The sequence below is a fragment of the Bactrocera neohumeralis genome, chromosome 5 (genome assembly GCF_024586455.1).
Source record: "Bactrocera neohumeralis isolate Rockhampton chromosome 5, APGP_CSIRO_Bneo_wtdbg2-racon-allhic-juicebox.fasta_v2, whole genome shotgun sequence".
Classification (NCBI taxonomy): domain Eukaryota; kingdom Metazoa; phylum Arthropoda; class Insecta; order Diptera; family Tephritidae; genus Bactrocera; species Bactrocera neohumeralis.
The window spans coordinates 30,328,265-30,346,661 of NC_065922.1; the positions used below are offsets into that span (position 1 = coordinate 30,328,265).

Below are 18,397 nucleotides of genomic sequence, written 5' to 3' on the forward strand. Positions count from 1 at the left end.
TATTCAAATTCAAGTTCGCAATGAACATTATGGACAAATTAAAGAAAGCAAAACAAGTTAACATTACATTGTATAAGTAGTTAGTAATTTAAAGTAAACAAAACAAAACCAAAAAAATCACAAAACGAAAATGAAATAAAAACACTAGCGACTAAGTTAGACACTAAGAATGCCAAGATAAACATTGAATACCACATCTAAAATAAATGAAATGAAATGGAAAAAAACTAAAACTCAAAACCGCATTGTAAGGGTGAGCAACGCACCAGCGAAAAATTAAACTTCATTTCAAAAAAGTGTAACGGTAAACATTAATTACATAATGCATATGTAAATTATTTGCAACACACAAGTTTTCCAACTTAAATTGGTGTTCTTTTCGTAGTATGAGGGCACACCTATTGCAATGGTAGTTGTGCTTTTTGCCAATACAAAGCAGCAACAGACGATAGAGGGAGTAAAATCATTGCTAGAATGCTGTATTCTGACCAAAACTTACAAACAAACATACAAAGCACTCACCCAAAACATTTTGCTAAATAAAAATGCATATTTAAATAAGGAATCAAGAGAATTGTTGCAGAAAAATTAATAAATGACTACTGTAAAATTAAACTGCAAGCGAATACGCTTAAAAATTGAATACATTAACAAAAAAAAAAAACATTTTAAAATAAAAGTAAAAAAATATATATTTAAAGATGTGGAAAAGTATATTAAAAAAATCAAATTCAAATTGTTGTGGTAGACACTGGAGAGTCAGTAACAATGCAATAAATGTATACAGAAAAATAAACTGCCTGAGTTTAGAGTTATAAATTAATTGGAGAATAAGGTAAGTTGTTTATTAATAAAATAATAATTTAATTAAACCAAAATGAAAAACAGTATTTTTGCTAATAAAAAATTTTATAATAATTTTTAATAATATTATATAAAATATAAATCATAAATAGAATAAACTGCAGAGATTTTATCTTACATAATATATATCATATAATCACCCTGTAAAATTCTAAAATGCAAATATATAGTTAATTTTGCTCGATTATATTTAATATTTTAATCAAACAAAAATATATTAAATATTTTCCACATCCCAAAAAATCTATTACCATAAATCTTCTAGCACCAAAATCACTCAAGTAGTGCCATTGAGAAATATGGCAGCACATTCTGTCATTGCAATGACAGCATGAAAATCTATTACAATAATGTCCGAATCCGGCGCAGCACTTCGAAAGAAAAGTGACAATCTGCCATTTTGTCAACGCTCCCAGTGGCATCCACAACGTAAGTTAATTCGTCTCCGAGGAAAAAGCCGATAATTAAAGCAAAATGTGAAAACTTAAGCAAAAAGTTAGTGTTAAATACAATTAAATAGTTTTATTTCAAAATATAAAACAAATTTCGATAATTTAAACTACTTTTACTTCATATGCAAAGACACGTGTATCCGCAAATTTTTTAGGTTATGTACGCTACTCGGTATACACATTACTAATTTGTAACTGCATTTTCTTATACAGGTTACGTTACTCTTAATACGTTAAAATGTCGGGAGGATTAGAAATTTTGTCCCTCAAAGAGGACGACATCACCAAGATGTTGGTAGCCACCACCCATTTGGGTTCGGAAAATGTCAACTTCCAAATGGAACAGTATGTCTACAAGCGCCGTAGCGATGGTGTTAACATCATCAATCTCGGCAAGACTTGGGAGAAACTGATGTTGGCTGCCCGTGCCATTGCTGCCATCGAGTACCCACAAGATGTAAGTATCGAAACTTATTTTTCCATAAATGTTGCGTACAGTGTGCACATATGATGATTTTTATCTAATCTTTCGGGTCTGAAATTCAATGAAGCCAACCTAACTGCTGACTGCACACTATAAAAATTTATTTGTATTATAAATTCGTATTTTATTAAATGAAAAGAACTAATTCAGTAATTTGCATTACTTTTCAGGTCTTCGTCATCTCTTCACGTCCAATTGGTCAACGTGCTGTACTCAAGTTCGCCAAGTACACCGACACCACACCAATTGCTGGTCGTTTCACCCCTGGTGCATTCACCAATCAAATTCAGCCAGCTTTCCGTGAACCACGTCTGTTGGTTGTGACCGACCCAAACACCGATCATCAACCCATCATGGAGGCTTCGTACGTTAACATCCCAGTTATTGCTTTCTGCAATACTGATTCGCCTTTGCGTTACATCGATATTGCCATTCCATGCAATAACAAGGCTCCACATTCCATTGGTCTGATGTGGTGGTTGTTGTCTCGTGAAGTGCTCCGTCTACGCGGCACAATCTCACGTGTCAGCGAATGGCCCGTGGTTGTTGATTTGTTCTTCTACCGTGATCCTGAGGAGGCTGAGAAGGAGGAAGCAGCTGCTAAGGAATTGTTGCCAGCACCCAAAGTTGAAGAGGTTGTTGAACACCCCGTCGAAGAAGCCACCAACTGGGCCGATGAGGTTGCTGCTGAAACCGGAGTTGCCGGCGCCGAGGACTGGAACGAAGATGCTGTCAAGACCTCATGGGGCGGTGATGGCAACTTCTAAACGCTTGATAATCATTCTAAAATGTTTATATAAACGTTTATAAGTTGGGCGATAGCCTATTTTGACCGAATAAAGTAAAATTTTATTGGTTCATATAAAAGAATATTGTTTTACTTGTAGCTTTTGTTTTTGTATTCGATTTTAGCGTTTCATTTGGGTTTTATGCCAATTTCTGCATTTGCGCGCAATCCTGCGTTAATTTGTGTTCGTACAGTACCTCTGTTATTTTACGCCTTAAAGTATGCAGCACATACTTGCCTATGCAAAAAATTTTTCGGCCGGGCCACCTACTGTGCACTTCTGCGCGCCTGGTGCATTGGGGCGGTTTGTGAATTTAGTAAAATTGCACGTCGCCTCGATTAGAGTGACCAGATGTCATTTTTGCACACATTGCTTAGAAAGCGCGTATGGCGCCAATTTCTTTTGGATTTCTTTAAATTTTTAATAAAAACGCATCTTTTGTGTAAAAATATTTATTTATTTTACGAATTTATTTATTTTTATATATATTCAATTAGTAATTTAATAATGAATTTTAAATACAGTTTTATTCTCTAGTAAAGAAATAAAAATGGTTTTGGGTAATTCGAACCAAAAGTATTGCTATTTTTTTCTACTTGAATTTCCGATAAATGTTTTAAATTAAACATTAAAGTAAGGATAGATATTTTTAGTAGTTAAACGGACGAAATTTTTGCAATATACACAGCATTGAAATTACATATGTAAGTATACATATATATAATACGTCAGTAAAAGAAGAGAATTGTAAAGAAAAATACATAAATTGAAATAATAAAATTTACTTATAGTTAAGGATTTAATATCAAAATTTAACAATCTGATATTTTTTACACTCAAATTGATAATTTGCATAACTTGAGTGGAAAATTGAAATTTACTTTTTTTACCGTCAGCATGTAGGCACAATATACATACATATTTACGCGGTGTATGTTGTAAATGTAGCTATTGTAATCGCTTCTTCACTTCTGCACGTCTAACAACAGGCAACTTTTTTTTTATAGCAATTCTTTGCTGTTTTATGTATGTATGTACATTCATATGTTTCATAAATGTTGGGTTGTGTCTTATTTTAACATTTGCTTTATTATTGTGGTAAAATGTAGGTGTTTAATTATTTAAATATTTCTTATTTATAATATAACATTTTGTTAATTATCGTATGTCGCTATTAATATGCATATGAATATGTATCTGTGTATGTATGGTATGTGTATTCCCAAAAATTATTACAAGTAAGAAAAAAGGCTAATATAATAATTGTAGTAATAATGATAATAAAACGTTACGTTATTTCATTTCCATATATAAAAATGGTGTTTTCATACATATTTTCCGTTATTTTATATTATTTATAGTTCTTATTATTTTGTTGAAAGTGTTAATTAAGTATGCATCGTTCTCATTTTATTGCTGTATAAATTGATTTTATGTTGCTATATACTATTGTGTGGCGTGTTTAAATCATATTTGTTACTATGCATTATTGGTGTTTTAGAAGAGTCTACTTAAAAGGATTTGGTCGTGCTTTGAACGTGGTGAGCTTTCGCAACTCCTTGATGCGTTGTTCCTCACGTCGCTTACGTTCTTCCTCCTCCTGAAATATAAGAAATGGAAATTAAGTGTTTTTAGACAGGAGTGTAATAAATACTAGTCAAAATAATATTTTAATGAAACAATTATTCAGTCACACCAATAAAATAATATTCAATACCATATTCCATTTTCACACTTATTCTATTAGCTCGATGATAGAATGAATAAATGGTCAATAATCTCTTTTCAGAAATTTCATTGATATTTATGAATCATTTTCCAAAACCTGAGCGAGGTTATAGTGATATAGTGCCAACGATTTTTCCATCCTTCGAAACAGTTTTAATAAGCGCTTTTTGGGATGGCCTTCAGCTCCTTAAGCGAGTTTTGTTTTATCTCTTCGATCGACTGAAAACGGGTTCCACGGAGCGGCAATTTCAGTTCGGGGAACAAGAAAAAATCACACGGAGCCAATTCCGATTAATACCGTGGTGGTTCATTGCGTTTTTCGCTTTAAATTCGACCACAATTGTACTCTTTTTGAGAAAAATTCAACTTTATCGAGACGAATCGAGTAAGAACGCGTTTCATAGCCAAAATTTCCGGCAAAATCATTCGAACAGACTTGCGACAGATGTCGAGCTCTCTTGCCATCTCTCTAACTCTTGCTGACGATTTCCAAGCACCATATCCTTCACTTTTTTATTATTTTCATCCCTTGAAGAGGTCGTTCAGAACGAGGAATGTCTTCAACGATCGCTCGACCGTCTTTAAAAGATTTGTACCACTCGCAAACTTGTGTTTTTGAATTAACGTAAGCCTTTTCCAATATTCGCAACGATTCCGCACACGAAATTTGGTTAGAAATACAAAATTTTAGACAAATTCTTTATTAATTGCAATTATCGCAACGCACTAAACAGCTGCTGTAAACAAATTGGTTGACAGATCGCTCTCAAATTTGGCATAGCAATTAAGAACAGTCCCACCAGCTAAGCAAAATATTTTTTTTTTTTAATTTCATTTACCCCGGTAATTTAATTACAATTTCCGGATGCTTTTTTGTCCCAATATACAGACATATTTTAACGATCTCGCAATCAAATTTTCCGTTTGAGATTACTTAGGAATTGCCCAGTACACACACACACACACACACACAATTTATGTAGTTAATTTGTCAACAAAACTTGTGTTAACTGATTACACAAAGTATAATAAAAATCTACGTGGTAGTTCAATTAACGCTGAATTTGCTATAAAAATGGCGAACGAGTTTAAACATAATTGTTATGTAGGTATATACTATTTACATATACACTCATTCGAGAAAATAGCAACTACTTATTTAAAATATTCACTCAGTTACGAAATTAAAGCTAATTTGTAAATACATGCATTGGTCTGTACAGATATACTCGGTCTATTTAAAAAAAAATCCATTATTTTAGCTATAAATTGAAGGTTTTATTACTCTCATGGAAATCTTCGTCATAATTGTTAAATAACTGAGTATATCGATTTTCCCAAGCTTCTCCTGAGGCGAGATGTTACCAGCAAAATCATGCGTTAGGTTTGGACTATATGTAAAGTGAATGAAGAAAATCTCCTAACCAAGCTTCCGGAGCCTCTGGAAAGTAACTAACGATGTGTGTGATCTGGCGTTGTCCTCATGGTACACGATTCCTTTAATATTGATCGAAGCTGCCCGCTTCTGGGCGATTGGTTCTTTTATGTAGACGGTCCAGTTGTTTTGACAGGACAGGTCCGAATTTTGAATTTGGCTGTCGGTGACCAGCTCATGTTAAATGATTCCCTGCCAATACCGTCAAATACATAACGAGACCTTACCCACTGTCCAACCGGGCTTGGCCGCCGTGTAGCATCCATTTTTTATATCCATCTTTATTAAAAGTGGATCCAAAAGGATAATTTTGCAATGTTTAGCTTCTGTAAATCAACAGTGTTTACAAGACGGTCGGATTCGACGATTTCCATTAATTTATCGAAATTTGCAACAATTTGCCTTTTAGAGCAGAATGGACAAAAACAAAATTACGAGTAATTAGCTATTTCAACTTAAGGATCGTAAGCACTATACACATTTTCAGCCAACTACAATGACTTTCTTTTACGAAAACTTATATACGAGTATAACATATCTATTAAAACGGATTTAAATTGAACGGACTTTTATTCGGGCAAAGGCCAAAATTATTGAGGGGAATTATTAAATGTGTATGGACAGAAAAGGTTACATATAAGCGCTAATTTATTGCATACGGTTAAAGCATTATAATTCGCACAACAGACTACGTTACCGGAATTGAAGCGGATTTTAACCTGCCAGTAGCTGTACCATTTCGAGATTCTAACCCTTTTTTTATCGGTACGTAGTTAAAAAAAAAAAATCATTATAATTATATACACTTCGACCCCGAATACAAGTAGCATTACATTCACGGGCCTCGATATGCAAATGTATCCCCCCTCAAGCAAAGAAGCCCCTGCATTGCATTAATCACCACAACTACAACGACGACGGACAGAAACCCGCGCGATTTTATTTACAGGAAGGCAGCTAAGAGTCGTGTTTATATAATATTTTCTTTATAATGTTGGCGTATAATGCACATTATGCATCTTTAGCAACATTCCCAGTAAACTTTTTACGAAATGGTGGAAATAGCTTACAATATTTGCTTAAGAAAAGAAAATTGAACCCAACAGATTATGTAGCATGAAATGATTAAATTTCAAAATAGGAGAACTATGCCAGCCTATCATGGGTAAAAAGAGATTTTTTATTCTACTGCAACGGCACATCACTTATACACAAGACACTGAGAGCTAATGCAGAGAAGCAGAATTCCTACGGCAAAGTTTTTGTTTATTCCCAGCAAAGTATGGATGTATGTATGTATGCAAACATTTGTACATATTTAGAAAGTCAGGCGAATGGGTGGCACAAGAAATGAACGAATGAAAAACAAATAGCGACGACAGACTGCGACAAACAACTCTCGGCCAGGTAAGGAGAAGGCTAAAAAGTAGAAAACAACAAATAGAATCAACGAAGCTTGAAGATGATAAAACAGAAAAAAGTGAAATTACAGCAGAGTCTATATGCAGGTATGTATGTACATATGTATATAACAATAGGTGGGAATGGTGGGGAAGGGAATAACTACAGGAAATTTTGAAAAACTTAAACAAAGCAGTGACCATAGCGTGTCAGCTTATATGAATGAACTGTAATGCTATTTTTGATTTTGAAGCAAGGCACGTGAACTGTAATACTTTTATATTTGTATGCATACATATGTACATACATATGTATATTTGTAATATGAATAAGATTTTGCCAACAGTGGCTGCACACATATCAAACCCACATAAACAGTCGTCAGACCAAAAACCTAGCATAGCGGTGAGAGACAACATACTGGCACTACAACGTACATACATATGTACATACATACATATGCATGGTGGAAAACAATTTTATGTGCTTGCAGTCAGGCATAGAGTCATTATGGCTACTACTCAAGTCAGGCAGGTATCACGTCAATCGCATGCGAAGTATTTGAGAAAGAAGAGTGAAGCAATGAAAGCACAGAAATAACAATTTTTTTACATATCGTAATGTGCTGTGGCTACAGAAAGCTGGCAAACGAAAACAGTTCAACTAACGGCTGCCTAGCCTGAATACTTAAAAATAAAATAATATTAATGTATGTATTTAATATTCTATATTCCCATAAGCGACCTGAAGAGAAATGTAAAAATAGAAAATGCATTGCACGATTCTGGTGTGTCAGATTTATGATTAGAATAATGTTTAATATTATTATGAAAAGCTCATACAAAAAAAGGCTAAAAAAATCAATTCGGTATTTCCCAAATAAATTCCTAATCTAATGCTTTCGACAGTTTAATTAATGCTCATTTTCCGTAATTACTGAAATAACTCATGTCCGATAATAAATTATATTTATTAGGATTATGTTGATAAGAGAAATGTGAAAAAAGCGCTGACTTCGACTACACTACATCGAAGCTATAATACCTAACTGGTGCATTTCTTAAAATGTAAATATTGAGCGTTTGTATGGTAACCGCATTCAATATTCGTCCCATCTTAATATTTTGTTTGGAAATTGTAGCGTTTCTTTGGACAATAAACTTTGCGGAATTTGCCAGATATCCCAGATCAGATCAGATCAGCAGACCAGATTTTGAGGAGGAAAGTGGATGTGCAAAATTTCAGACCGATATCTCAAAAACTGAGGAACTAGTTCGCGTATATAGTCTCCGACGTTTTCTCTATGAGTTACAAACTTCGTGGCTCACTTAATATACCCAGTTCGGGGTATAAAATTATGATTATAAACACTAACCTACTAATATTAGCCTGATAAATAAAGTTCCTTGTTATTGATTTTAACTGTTTTTTGTGTTTAATGTTTCATTTTATGTTTTCTATCCACTTTGAGAATTTGTTCACTAAATATACATACATATGTATGTATACTCTCTCCTACACATTTAGAAGACGAAAGCATACATCCATAGTTTAATTTTGCATATCCGAAAATTTTAGCATCCAAGCCGATATTAGGAAGGACACAATAATATTAGTGATAACAAGAATGAAGTGAGGTACTTTTCACTAAAAAGTTCGATAAGATTTATACAAGTAATGAGTCAATATTATAGGCTTTGTTAATATGTCTAGAGTTAAGGTACATATCTACATTCTTTGAACGTCTTACTCATTGTATTTTTTAGAACTTTGTACTTTTTGCTTTCAAACAACTGTAATAACAGCAGTGCAGTTGAGAGCATTGATAGTTCGAACTTTACAGCCAGCAATTGTGAGTCATCATAAGCTTGTAAATGTTCGGGTGTCGATCAACGATCTGAGCATCTATGCGCTATTGCAAAAGCTTTCTTATCATTACAAACTAGCACAATGGATGCAAAATAAATATTTCAGCATCGGTTGAAGCAAAATTATAAGCAAAATGTTTCCCCAGTTTGGCGAAAGTTAATACCCATTCCTTATCATATGTATACAAATTATATACGCCAAACAACTCAGCTAACAGATAAGAATACGAGAAGGAAGCTGAGAGAGCAAATATATATACAGTAAGTATATATTATCTTATATATAAATGTCATATGTAAGTATATGTCACCGCATTGACGCAAATTGTGCAGAAAATTACAAATTACTCAACCAAACACTGATAGCATTCTATAGCAATGAGAGATTTTGTTGTTAAAGGCCTATAAATTAATCTACACAGCCTTAAAAGGGAAAATAGAATAGTTTAAAAACCCACAGGAAAAAAGGCAAAATTTGCGCATTGATTTTTATACCGTGAACAGTACATATTAAGTTTGTCACAAAGTTTGTAACACCAGTGAAGCATACAACTGTTATACAAACGGAACAACAAAATTCACGAAATAATGTTTTTTTTTAACATATATGTATGTTTCTCCGTAAACTAAAGATCACATTTTTAGGCGGTCACATTAGGTGTGCCTCTCAATATCCGCTGTACATCAAGTATTTATTTTACCAATTTTTTATTATGCGTGCAAAAAGAGGAAAAGTTTGCTTTTATTTATTTCACGAGATTGCACATATGGATTTACAGTATAGATATGATTTATAAACCCACATACATATGTATATAGTTAACTATTTACTAGAGGAAATGACTTATGAATCAAGCGCCAAATTGAAGTTGAATGTAGTCGCATTTACATAAATTTTAATGTGAAAAGCGAATAAAGCGACTTGAATGCTAATAAACTTGCACAGATAAGATTAATACAATTCTTTTATACGAGTTAAACGGTACTGTGTGAGTGCAAGTCACCAACGGGACGGATGATGAATCCAACGAACATATTTATATCGTTGACGCTGATGCGCAAATGAATTATGTAAATTAATAAAAAAAAAAGTAAAAATAAAAGTAACAAAAAAAACACAGACACACAAAATATTCATACTAATTTTAAGGTCGGAAACAAATATGTTACAGTGCAGTGAATGCTTTTTTACTCAACTTAATATTGGCAGCAAAATATATTGTATGTAATCTCTTACCCTTTTGAAGATCAAAAAACTTCGTTAATCCTTTTCTTTTCCAGACGCAATGCCACACCTTCTTTCCACATTCGTCTGGTTGATTTACTTCAGTTTTTTCTTCTTGCTGTCGTTGTTTAATTTTATAATTTTGTTTATTTTTATTTCGCTGCATATCGTCACACCCTTTCCTTCTTGTAACAGTTCGACTGTGTATATTCCCGCGTTCGTCACCACCTGCGTCCAATAACCCGCCCTCTAAACATTTAGACTGCGCACATCAGTTATTAACACTAGGTGTGTGACTCGAATTAAGCGCCGCAGATGACGTAGATTCATCAGCCGACAATGTTGTATCACCGTAGAAACGTGGTTCATCGTGCATTTCGTTGGCTGCACCAGTGCCTTCTTCCTCCGAATCATCATCACCCGAACTGTCCACCATTTTTCCAGTGCCATTACCATTGCCATCAATATTCGCGGAAGATGGTGTTGTTAAATTTGCACCAGCATTTGTAAGGTTCGTTTTGGACGATTCCGCTTTTACCGCTTTAGAAAGACGATCATAACAAGCGGTACAAACACGTACAGGTTTGGAGCTTTGTTGAGGCAGTAAAAATTTTTTAGATGAGCACGGTCCGCATACAACTGCTCCGCAGTTGCGACAATGATGACGTCGAACTATCATCGTAAATTGTGTTTTCTTGCAATTCATACAGTGGGTGGCTTCGGCGTCTGGTACCCAAACAGCAGCGTGATTCTCCACAGGTTTTTTTCCGCTCTTTCGCAGTAAATCTTCCACACACTTGTTGATATGTGCCATCCATTCTTGTTTTTCAGTACTTGTAGCGGCGTAAACAACAAACGATTTTGTTGTGGTTCGTATCAACCAACCATTACGATATTGTCCATTATCCTCGAGAGATTCCAAAGATACCTCTTCCAATGGCATAATGTGTTGTTTGTTATATTTTTTCTTTCCTATTACGATATTACCATATACCAATATATCGTTGAAAAGGAAAAACTGTCGAGACTTTGGCCGCTTGCGACACATCTTAGTTAAAACACCTTCGCCAACAAGCACGCGTCCTGGAATTGCTAAAGGTACACCAGAGCTGCCAAAGCAGCTTTCGACCATAGCAATTCGCCTTGAATTAGCTTCAGAATTTACTAGACGATCCACCATGTTGTGCAATTTAAAATTATACTTTTTGAAAGTTGAGGTGTGGCTAGTAGAGATTACAAAGGCAGAACAACAATAGTGTATATTTTGCAGACGGGTAGTTACGTAGGCGATGCACTTGTTGGAATTGAGATACAGTTCCGCTGTCACCGAAACAGCTTCAACAGTCTCTTAACTTATGACAAATATTCACTTTAGCAAAATTTGTGCTAATTTTACTTTTAGGCATAATAAATTGTTTCTAATAATGTTAATTACGTAAAAATTACGAAAATAAAAGATTTTTATGGTACCAATATCGCGTACAAAGCTTTAAAATACTTTTCGTTTTCACAATAGTCACCGTACCTGATACAAAATTAAATATGCTCAAATAGGAACAAAAGTCAAATTATTTCAGTCACTTCTTTGCTTCCTAATCATCACTTATGCATTTTACAGTTGGAAATTGGAATTTGTTGTCTTTCTGCTTTGACCATTTTCGTAACTGTCCTACCAGATTTCAAAACCAAACTATTTTAAAATAAATACATTTTCCGTATTCAAAGTGATTAGTCTTACTTAAAAAAACAAAACCTACTATTTTTTTATTAGAGTGAATTTTACGCTCAAAACTAAATTTATCAATGAAATTACATTAAAAATGAAATTAATTAAAAAAAAAACTAGCGAAACTTATTGGCAACACTTCTCCTGATATGACCGACCGTGTAAGAAAATACTCTTGGCTTTTATCGTAATTTCTCGTTTTGCAGTTGTTGTTATTGTTTTTAATTGGTTTCGAAATGGCGATTACGCTCATTTCACGGCTATCTCAATGATTAGTCACACATACATAATTTAAGCAAATATGGACACAAAATAAATAATTTTTCGTAACTTTTACGTAATTATTAGTTAATAAATAATTGTACCCACAATGATAACAATAAAACTTAAAAAATCACAACACAAAGAAAAAAGAAAAATCGCGAGTAGCACAATCGAAAGTGGAATGAAAGACAAATGCAATTTCATCCGCTGATAAATGACAATTGAACTCAGTTGCAAAAGGCAACTTTTTGACAACAAATCGATGTTGCCACACGTTGAAAAATTATATAAACAGAAATATCAACAATTTCGTTCCATTATTTTTCTGAAATAAAGAACTTTGACATAAAATTCTTTACTTGCCGACGTCATTAGAAAAAGGATGGAGACGATTAATTTAAAATTAATATGAAGTTTTAAAAATTTTTTACATTTGTTCCGTTTACGACATTGTTCATCACAGTTTTATATCTGTCATACTTGCACACATCATTCAAATTAAAAATATTATCAAAACACTAAATGTTTAGATCATGTAAAAGTAATGGTTAATGAATACAACACAAACGACACATAGTTAGTATAACATTCTGTTCACACATTCATTCTTAAAGCACACAGTACCACTTATTCTAATTGTATCGTTTGTTTTGCTTACAATTTCTACCTGTTTCTGTTTCTGCTCCATAGCCCGCTGAACGGTTGCATCGTATTGCTTTCGCTCCTGTAATCGACGTTCGGAATGAAGATTAAATGGGCATGGAACCAATACGGTTTGCGTCTTTTTTGGTACAAAGGGCTCCTCATGCAATATCGTTGGAGGCCGAGGTTCGAATTTCGGTGGATGTATTTGCTTAATGTCTTCTAACTGAGGTGTTATGATTATTTAAATGATTTACACACTTTTTTGTTTAAATAATTGGTTACCTTTTGTTTTCTTTTCTGTTCAGTTTCTCGAGATTTTTTTAAAACCTGTGGTGTTACTGGCACTGTCACCGCATGGAGAACTTTCCGCTGTTGCAAAGATTTGTGGCATGCATTGAAATTAGGTACTGGTCTACTATGAAATTCTCTCTTTTTGCGCTCTTCATCTAAATACTTTTGTAATTGCTCCTCTTTTCTGCGTTTATAAAGTTCGTTGCAGTGATAGGCGTGAGGAGCAGTGGGTGCAGATGCTGTGACTGGTTTTGCAATTGTGCCCGCGGACACAGTGCTAACAGTTGTTGATGTCGTAGGATTGGCAACCTTCTCTTTTTTCACACCAGGGTTAATGCGTGCTTTATTTCGTACAATTAACGATTCTGAGAGTTTTACAGTTTTTGTTAACGTTGGCTCATTATCGCTTATATTGGATTCCGCAAGTGTCTTTTTATTTGCACTTGGGTTTATTCGTGCTTTATTCCTTGCAATTAAAGACTCTGAAAGAATCAATGTATTTGCGGGTTGCGACTTCATTTCTTTTAAAGAATTGTTGGGCGATCCACTTTGGACAATACTTTCGATTTCTTTTTGTTCCTGACACAATTTGTCAACAGTGATTTGTGCATCAGGTTCATTGCCTTCATTTAGGATTGCATGTTGTATTTCTTTTAATGGAGATTTTGTGTCGAATATAGATGTATTTGTATTATTTACATTTTCTTTATCCGCATTGGAAGTAAATGTATCATCTAATGTAATTGCGTCTAAAAAATTTATAAATTTCTCTAAGTTAATATATCTACAGTTTATTTTATTTAAAGAAATTACCTATTTCTTTTAGTAAATCCATTCCTTCTTCCGATTCGTCCAGACGTTCGTGTTTTATATGTTTTATTGCTGACATTACAGTATTGTCAAGAGAGTGAAAACAATTAAAAAAATAGCTGTTCTTTTTTGACACAAAACAATTAAAATTTATACTATAGTAATTCAATACTCACCGAAGAATTTTTGAGAATGGTTTAATGCGTGATTTCCCACTTCAATATCATCCCAATTGAAGTTATTTGCCATTGCCTGCATGTTTTCACTCAAATACTCCATGAAATACGCCGAAAAACCAATTAAACAATGTTCAATTAAACCGATTCACTAAATTTATGGACAAAAACAAATCTTGATTCGAAATTGAGGTATTTAGCGCGAGACGTTTTAAATTTACAGTTTCAATATGCTTACATTCGTTGAATTAAGAGAAGGGTGACAATAAATGGAAAAGTATTGGCATTTACGTATGTTAAAACGAGAAGGCCTGATTGAATGTACAACTGTCACAAAAAGTGTAATAGATCAATGTGATTTTGTTCGATTCTATTACAAATATAAATTACCGGGTGTATAATATGCAAAGAAAAAAATTGTGAAACATTTCTTTATATTACACTTATATATCGTTAATTAATTACATATAAAATATTATTTTTTAAATTGCATAAATTCCCATTATTCCTCACTAATTGAGTTGTTATTATTTTTGATTTATTACTTCTGGCTTAAAAATCTATGAAAATATAGAATATACTAGCGAATATTATTTCACAGAATTTTTTGAATCTAATATATAATAATAAGGGGTGATCCATTTCAGGGTCCCCTACTTTTTTAAAAAAATAACACAGAAACATCTAATTTAAAGAGGAATGTTTATTATAATTTGAAAAACATTCTTTGTCATTTATTTTTGATGATTATCTCTTTCAAATCCGCGGCTACGCCTCAGATGGAACATTCATTGAGTCCAATTTTCGATGACTCGTTCGAGCATTTTGACTGTTAACTCGCGAATGACACTCGCGATATTTTCTTTCACGGCCTGAATTGAAATATCGGTGTGATATCCCACGATCTTGGTGGCCCAACAACCGGCCCATAACATGAAATTAGCTGCTAACCGAAATGTTCCCCCAATAAATCCATTGATTGTTGCGATGTGTGGAAAGTTGCGCCATTTTGTTGAAACCAAATATGGTTGAGATCACGAGCTTCAATTTCAGGCATCAAATAGTCGCTTATCAAGGCACGATAACGGTTGCCATTGACGGTTACGTTCTCATCGGCATCTTTTTTGAAGTTATGTAGTTTGTGTCTAAATTTCGGGCTTAATTATAAAACTTTATAGGTTTTCGATTAATGGCTATATTGGATCATGTTTTTTTGTTGTTTTTGACAAGGTACAGCTGCTGGCGTACGCCGATGATATTAATATCCGCGCCGTAAGTTTGGCTCTCTCTAGACTGGACAAGGAAGCAAAGCAAATTGGTTTGGTAGTAAACGAGGGCAATACGAAATATCTCCCGTCATCAAACAAACAGTCATCGCACTCGTGACTTGGCTCTCACGTCACTGTTGACAGTCATAACTACGAAGTTGCAGATAATGTCGTCTATGTTGAAACCAGTTTTAACACCAATAACAATGTCAGCCTCGAAATCCAACGTAGGATAGCTCTTGCCAACAGAAGTAAAGTCCTTTCTCGACGAACAAATACCAAACTCTTCAAGTCACTCATTATTCCCGTCCGGCTATATGGTACGGCATGGTCGACGTTACGAGTTTTCGAGAGAAAGATTCTACGGAAGATTTATGGTCCTTGCTTCTTGGCAACGGCGAGTATCGCATTCGATGGAACGACGAGTTGTACGAGATATACAACGACATTGGCATACTTCAGCGAATTAAGAGACAACGGCTACGCTGGCTAGGTCATGTCGTGCGAATGGACGAAAACACTCTAGCTCTGAAAGTATACGTCGCAGTACCTACCGGGGGAAACAGAGGAAGACTTCCAATCCAGTTGGAAAGACCAGATGGAGTAGGACCCGGAAGAAAGTTTCTTTGTTTGAAATTGTAAGCAAGCCGGGACTAACCGAAACACTCGAAAAACCAAAAATTGCACGAATGATAGAAACAAGAATGCGACAGGTAACGTCATATATAGAGAATGAGAAGAGGCACAACCTTTGTACGCGCCGTGGGAGTGGTAATTTATTTATTTATTTATTTATAATAATTCATATAACAAAAACTGGGTGAAAAATTCTAATTGCTAAGGGTTAGTAAAGATGTAAGTTGCTTAAATATATTTTAACAAATCGTTGGTTTTTAAGAATCTGTATACAATCATCACGTTTTTTTCTGAAGGTTCACTTAGTAGTTTTATGAGATCAATGTTGCCAGAGTTGTGGGCTGTTGGGTGAAGCATCGGACAGAGTGTGAGTAAGTGTTTGATAGAAGCGGTGTCATCGCAAAGGGGGCAAATGGATGGGCTTTTACCCGATAGTAAGTGGGCGTGTGTTATGATAGTGTGTCCAATCCTTAATCGAGTATATGTCTTCATTGCGCTAGTTGGAACTGTTGACGAGTAGATTATACGATTTCTGTCTGGGTTTATGACCGCGTAGTGATGTTTAAATGTTTTCCATTCGCTTGCGTTTTTTGATGCCTTTTGTGCTTAATAAGGTTAAGAATGTCTTGCTTGGATGAGACGTAGTATGTTAAGGCAGGAGTCCTGGCTACATTTTTCGCAGCGAGGTCTGCAAAGTGGTTGCCTGTAATACCAGCATGGCCAGGGATCCTGTAATTTGTTCTGTACCAAGCTTTTGTTTCGTAGCTTAATTTGTAATTCTTTTATAGCACTTTATATTTTCTCCAATATTCAGAGAGTACCAAGGAAGCTCTCTTTTTTTCTCTAGGCACAAAAAATATGACGGACAGCCACATAGAAATTCGGAGAATCCGACTCGTCTTCCTGATTATTATGATGAACATAATGCTGTATCTTTATCGATTAGTTGTAGCTTTTATAAGTAACTGCTTATACATACTCTGAGCAACATGTTGCGGGAGCATACAAAATAACTGTATTCAATAACTATAAAATAAAACTCTTCAAATATACTCCTCAAAATCTTCCTAAATGGAGTTAAGCTGTTATTTCTCATTTTCATAGCAGCGAGTAAAAGTAAAATGAGCAAAGCAAAAATGTTAAATGGCTCTAAAAACGAAGAATGGAGCAGCCACATTGTATTGTGGTCAGGGCCAAGGGGTAAATGTACAAAAACCACAAATCTCCGCTAGCAGCTGATAAGAGCAAGAGCAGCAAAAATGAAGAGCATCATTCCCACTCCCACTGCTATATGGCATACCTAAGCATATATATTTCCTGTGTATTTATGTGCATACATCCTTCTGTGCAGCATAGTTTTGCAGCTATGCATAACCTTGTTGGAAGTACGAGGCCATTACAAAATATAAATAAACCTATACATATACCAATACCAACGAACAATATACACATACATACATATGGGAATCCTTGAATTAACAGTTGACTACACAGTTAGCCAAACACTTCAATCTTTGATAACATTTTCGAATTTTATGTGTTTTCAAAGAGAAATAAAAATATTATATTTTTTTGGAGGATGAATACCGGAAACTGGACAGGCAAACACGTCGAGTTTAAGATCATAGATCGGAGATCGCATTCAAGTAGGGTAGATTAAAGAATCCTTTATCGACGCTCAAATAAAATCGGCAATTTTTTTTTTAAATTCCGTAAAATATTTCCAAAAACATGCTGACCAACGTTTGAAAAGAATTCCTCGTCTTCGGTAATGAAACGAGGATTTCCCATTTCTAACATATTTCTAAGCAAGAATTTTTCCGGTGAAGAGGATGACGAGGAAAGTGGAAATCCACGTGATTGTCTGTCTGTCCGTCCGTCCGTGTAAGCTGTAACTTGAGTAAAAATTGAGATATCCTGATGAAACTTGGTATGCGGGATTCTTGGTACAGAGGATCGCAGTAGCCACGGTCACCTGTGGCCAAAATTTGTTGAAAAATGGGGCATGACCCCGCCCTCTAATAAGTTTAATGTACATATCTCCTAAAGCACTAAAGCAATAACAGTCAAATTTACACAACTCAAATATTATAAGAGCTCCCACCGACAGTGTGAAATTAGATGACACCGGATGATAACCCTCCGCGATAAATCAGATATATTGAATTTTATCCCGAAAATTGTATGACAATGCATTGAGCGATTCTGGTTAAAAATGGACTATGGGCGTGGCACAGCCCAGTTTTTGGTGAAATCACATATTTTGGGACCCGACCGACCGATTTCGACTAAATTGAGTACGCAACATTAGGTCATATAAATTTAATTATAGGAAG

The 18,397-nt window shown here is 34.6% G+C and overlaps 3 protein-coding genes and 1 long non-coding RNA gene across 15 annotated transcripts; 2 read left to right on the top strand and 2 right to left on the bottom strand.

Annotated features, from left to right (window-relative positions):
* Nucleotides 1-1,205: 1,205 nt before the first annotated feature.
* Nucleotides 1,206-2,670, top strand: LOC126758883 (40S ribosomal protein SA). Of its 2 annotated transcripts, none has more exons than XM_050473312.1 (3): nucleotides 1,206-1,293; nucleotides 1,530-1,773; nucleotides 1,971-2,670. In XM_050473312.1, exons 2-3 carry the CDS (start codon nucleotides 1,555-1,557, stop codon nucleotides 2,565-2,567), a joined length of 816 nt encoding a protein of 271 aa, XP_050329269.1. In that variant the 5' UTR covers nucleotides 1,206-1,293; nucleotides 1,530-1,554; the 3' UTR covers nucleotides 2,568-2,670. The 2 variants fall into 2 exon arrangements, with proteins under 2 accessions (XP_050329269.1, XP_050329270.1); XM_050473313.1 differs by having other exon boundaries at nucleotides 1,256-1,359.
* Nucleotides 2,671-3,349: 679 nt separating this feature from the next.
* Nucleotides 3,350-14,350, bottom strand: LOC126758877 (targeting protein for Xklp2). 2 transcript variants are annotated; one of them, XM_050473296.1, is made up of 5 exons: nucleotides 14,158-14,350; nucleotides 13,985-14,053; nucleotides 13,163-13,920; nucleotides 12,903-13,103; nucleotides 3,350-4,188 (listed from the first exon to the last, which is right to left on the bottom strand). In XM_050473296.1, the coding sequence occupies exons 1-5, from the start codon at nucleotides 14,258-14,260 to the stop codon at nucleotides 4,096-4,098; spliced, it is 1,224 nt and encodes a 407-aa protein (XP_050329253.1). In that variant the 5' UTR covers nucleotides 14,261-14,350; the 3' UTR covers nucleotides 3,350-4,095. The 2 variants fall into 2 exon arrangements, with proteins under 2 accessions (XP_050329253.1, XP_050329252.1); XM_050473295.1 differs by having other exon boundaries at nucleotides 12,894-13,103.
* Nucleotides 7,507-8,574, top strand: LOC126758888 (uncharacterized). The gene is made up of 2 exons (XR_007666908.1): nucleotides 7,507-8,219; nucleotides 8,294-8,574. It is a non-coding gene; the product is annotated as an uncharacterized LOC126758888 (long non-coding RNA).
* Nucleotides 10,334-12,443, bottom strand: LOC126758880 (pleckstrin homology domain-containing family F member 2). Of its 10 annotated transcripts, none has more exons than XM_050473305.1 (2): nucleotides 12,341-12,443; nucleotides 10,334-11,663 (listed from the first exon to the last, which is right to left on the bottom strand). In XM_050473305.1, the coding sequence occupies exon 2, from the start codon at nucleotides 11,423-11,425 to the stop codon at nucleotides 10,517-10,519; it is 909 nt and encodes a 302-aa protein (XP_050329262.1). In that variant the 5' UTR covers nucleotides 11,426-11,663; nucleotides 12,341-12,443; the 3' UTR covers nucleotides 10,334-10,516. The 10 variants fall into 10 exon arrangements, with proteins under 10 accessions (XP_050329262.1, XP_050329266.1, XP_050329260.1 ...); XM_050473309.1 differs by having other exon boundaries at nucleotides 10,334-11,597; nucleotides 12,341-12,442; XM_050473303.1 differs by having other exon boundaries at nucleotides 10,334-11,770; nucleotides 12,341-12,442.
* Nucleotides 14,351-18,397: the final 4,047 nt, after the last annotated feature.

What these genes read in the sequence shown, in the direction of transcription:
- LOC126758877 (XM_050473295.1), bottom strand. Translation starts at nt 14,260, where the DNA reads ATGGAGTATTTGAGTGAAAACATGCAGGCAATGGCAAATAACTTCAAT. An exon ending in CCATTCTCAAAAATTCTTCG is followed by an intron (nt 14,054 to 14,157) that starts GTGAGTATTGAA and finishes CTGTAATGTCAG; the next exon opens with CAATAAAACATATAAAACAC. An exon ending in GGATTTACTAAAAGAAATAG is followed by an intron (nt 13,921 to 13,984) that starts GTAATTTCTTTA and finishes TAAATTTTTTAG; the next exon opens with ACGCAATTACATTAGATGAT.
- LOC126758883 (XM_050473312.1), top strand. Translation starts at nt 1,555, where the DNA reads ATGTCGGGAGGATTAGAAATTTTGTCCCTCAAAGAGGACGACATCACC. An exon ending in CCATCGAGTACCCACAAGAT is followed by an intron (nt 1,774 to 1,970) that starts GTAAGTATCGAA and finishes ATTACTTTTCAG; the next exon opens with GTCTTCGTCATCTCTTCACG.
- LOC126758880 (XM_050473305.1), bottom strand. Translation starts at nt 11,425, where the DNA reads ATGGTGGATCGTCTAGTAAATTCTGAAGCTAATTCAAGGCGAATTGCT.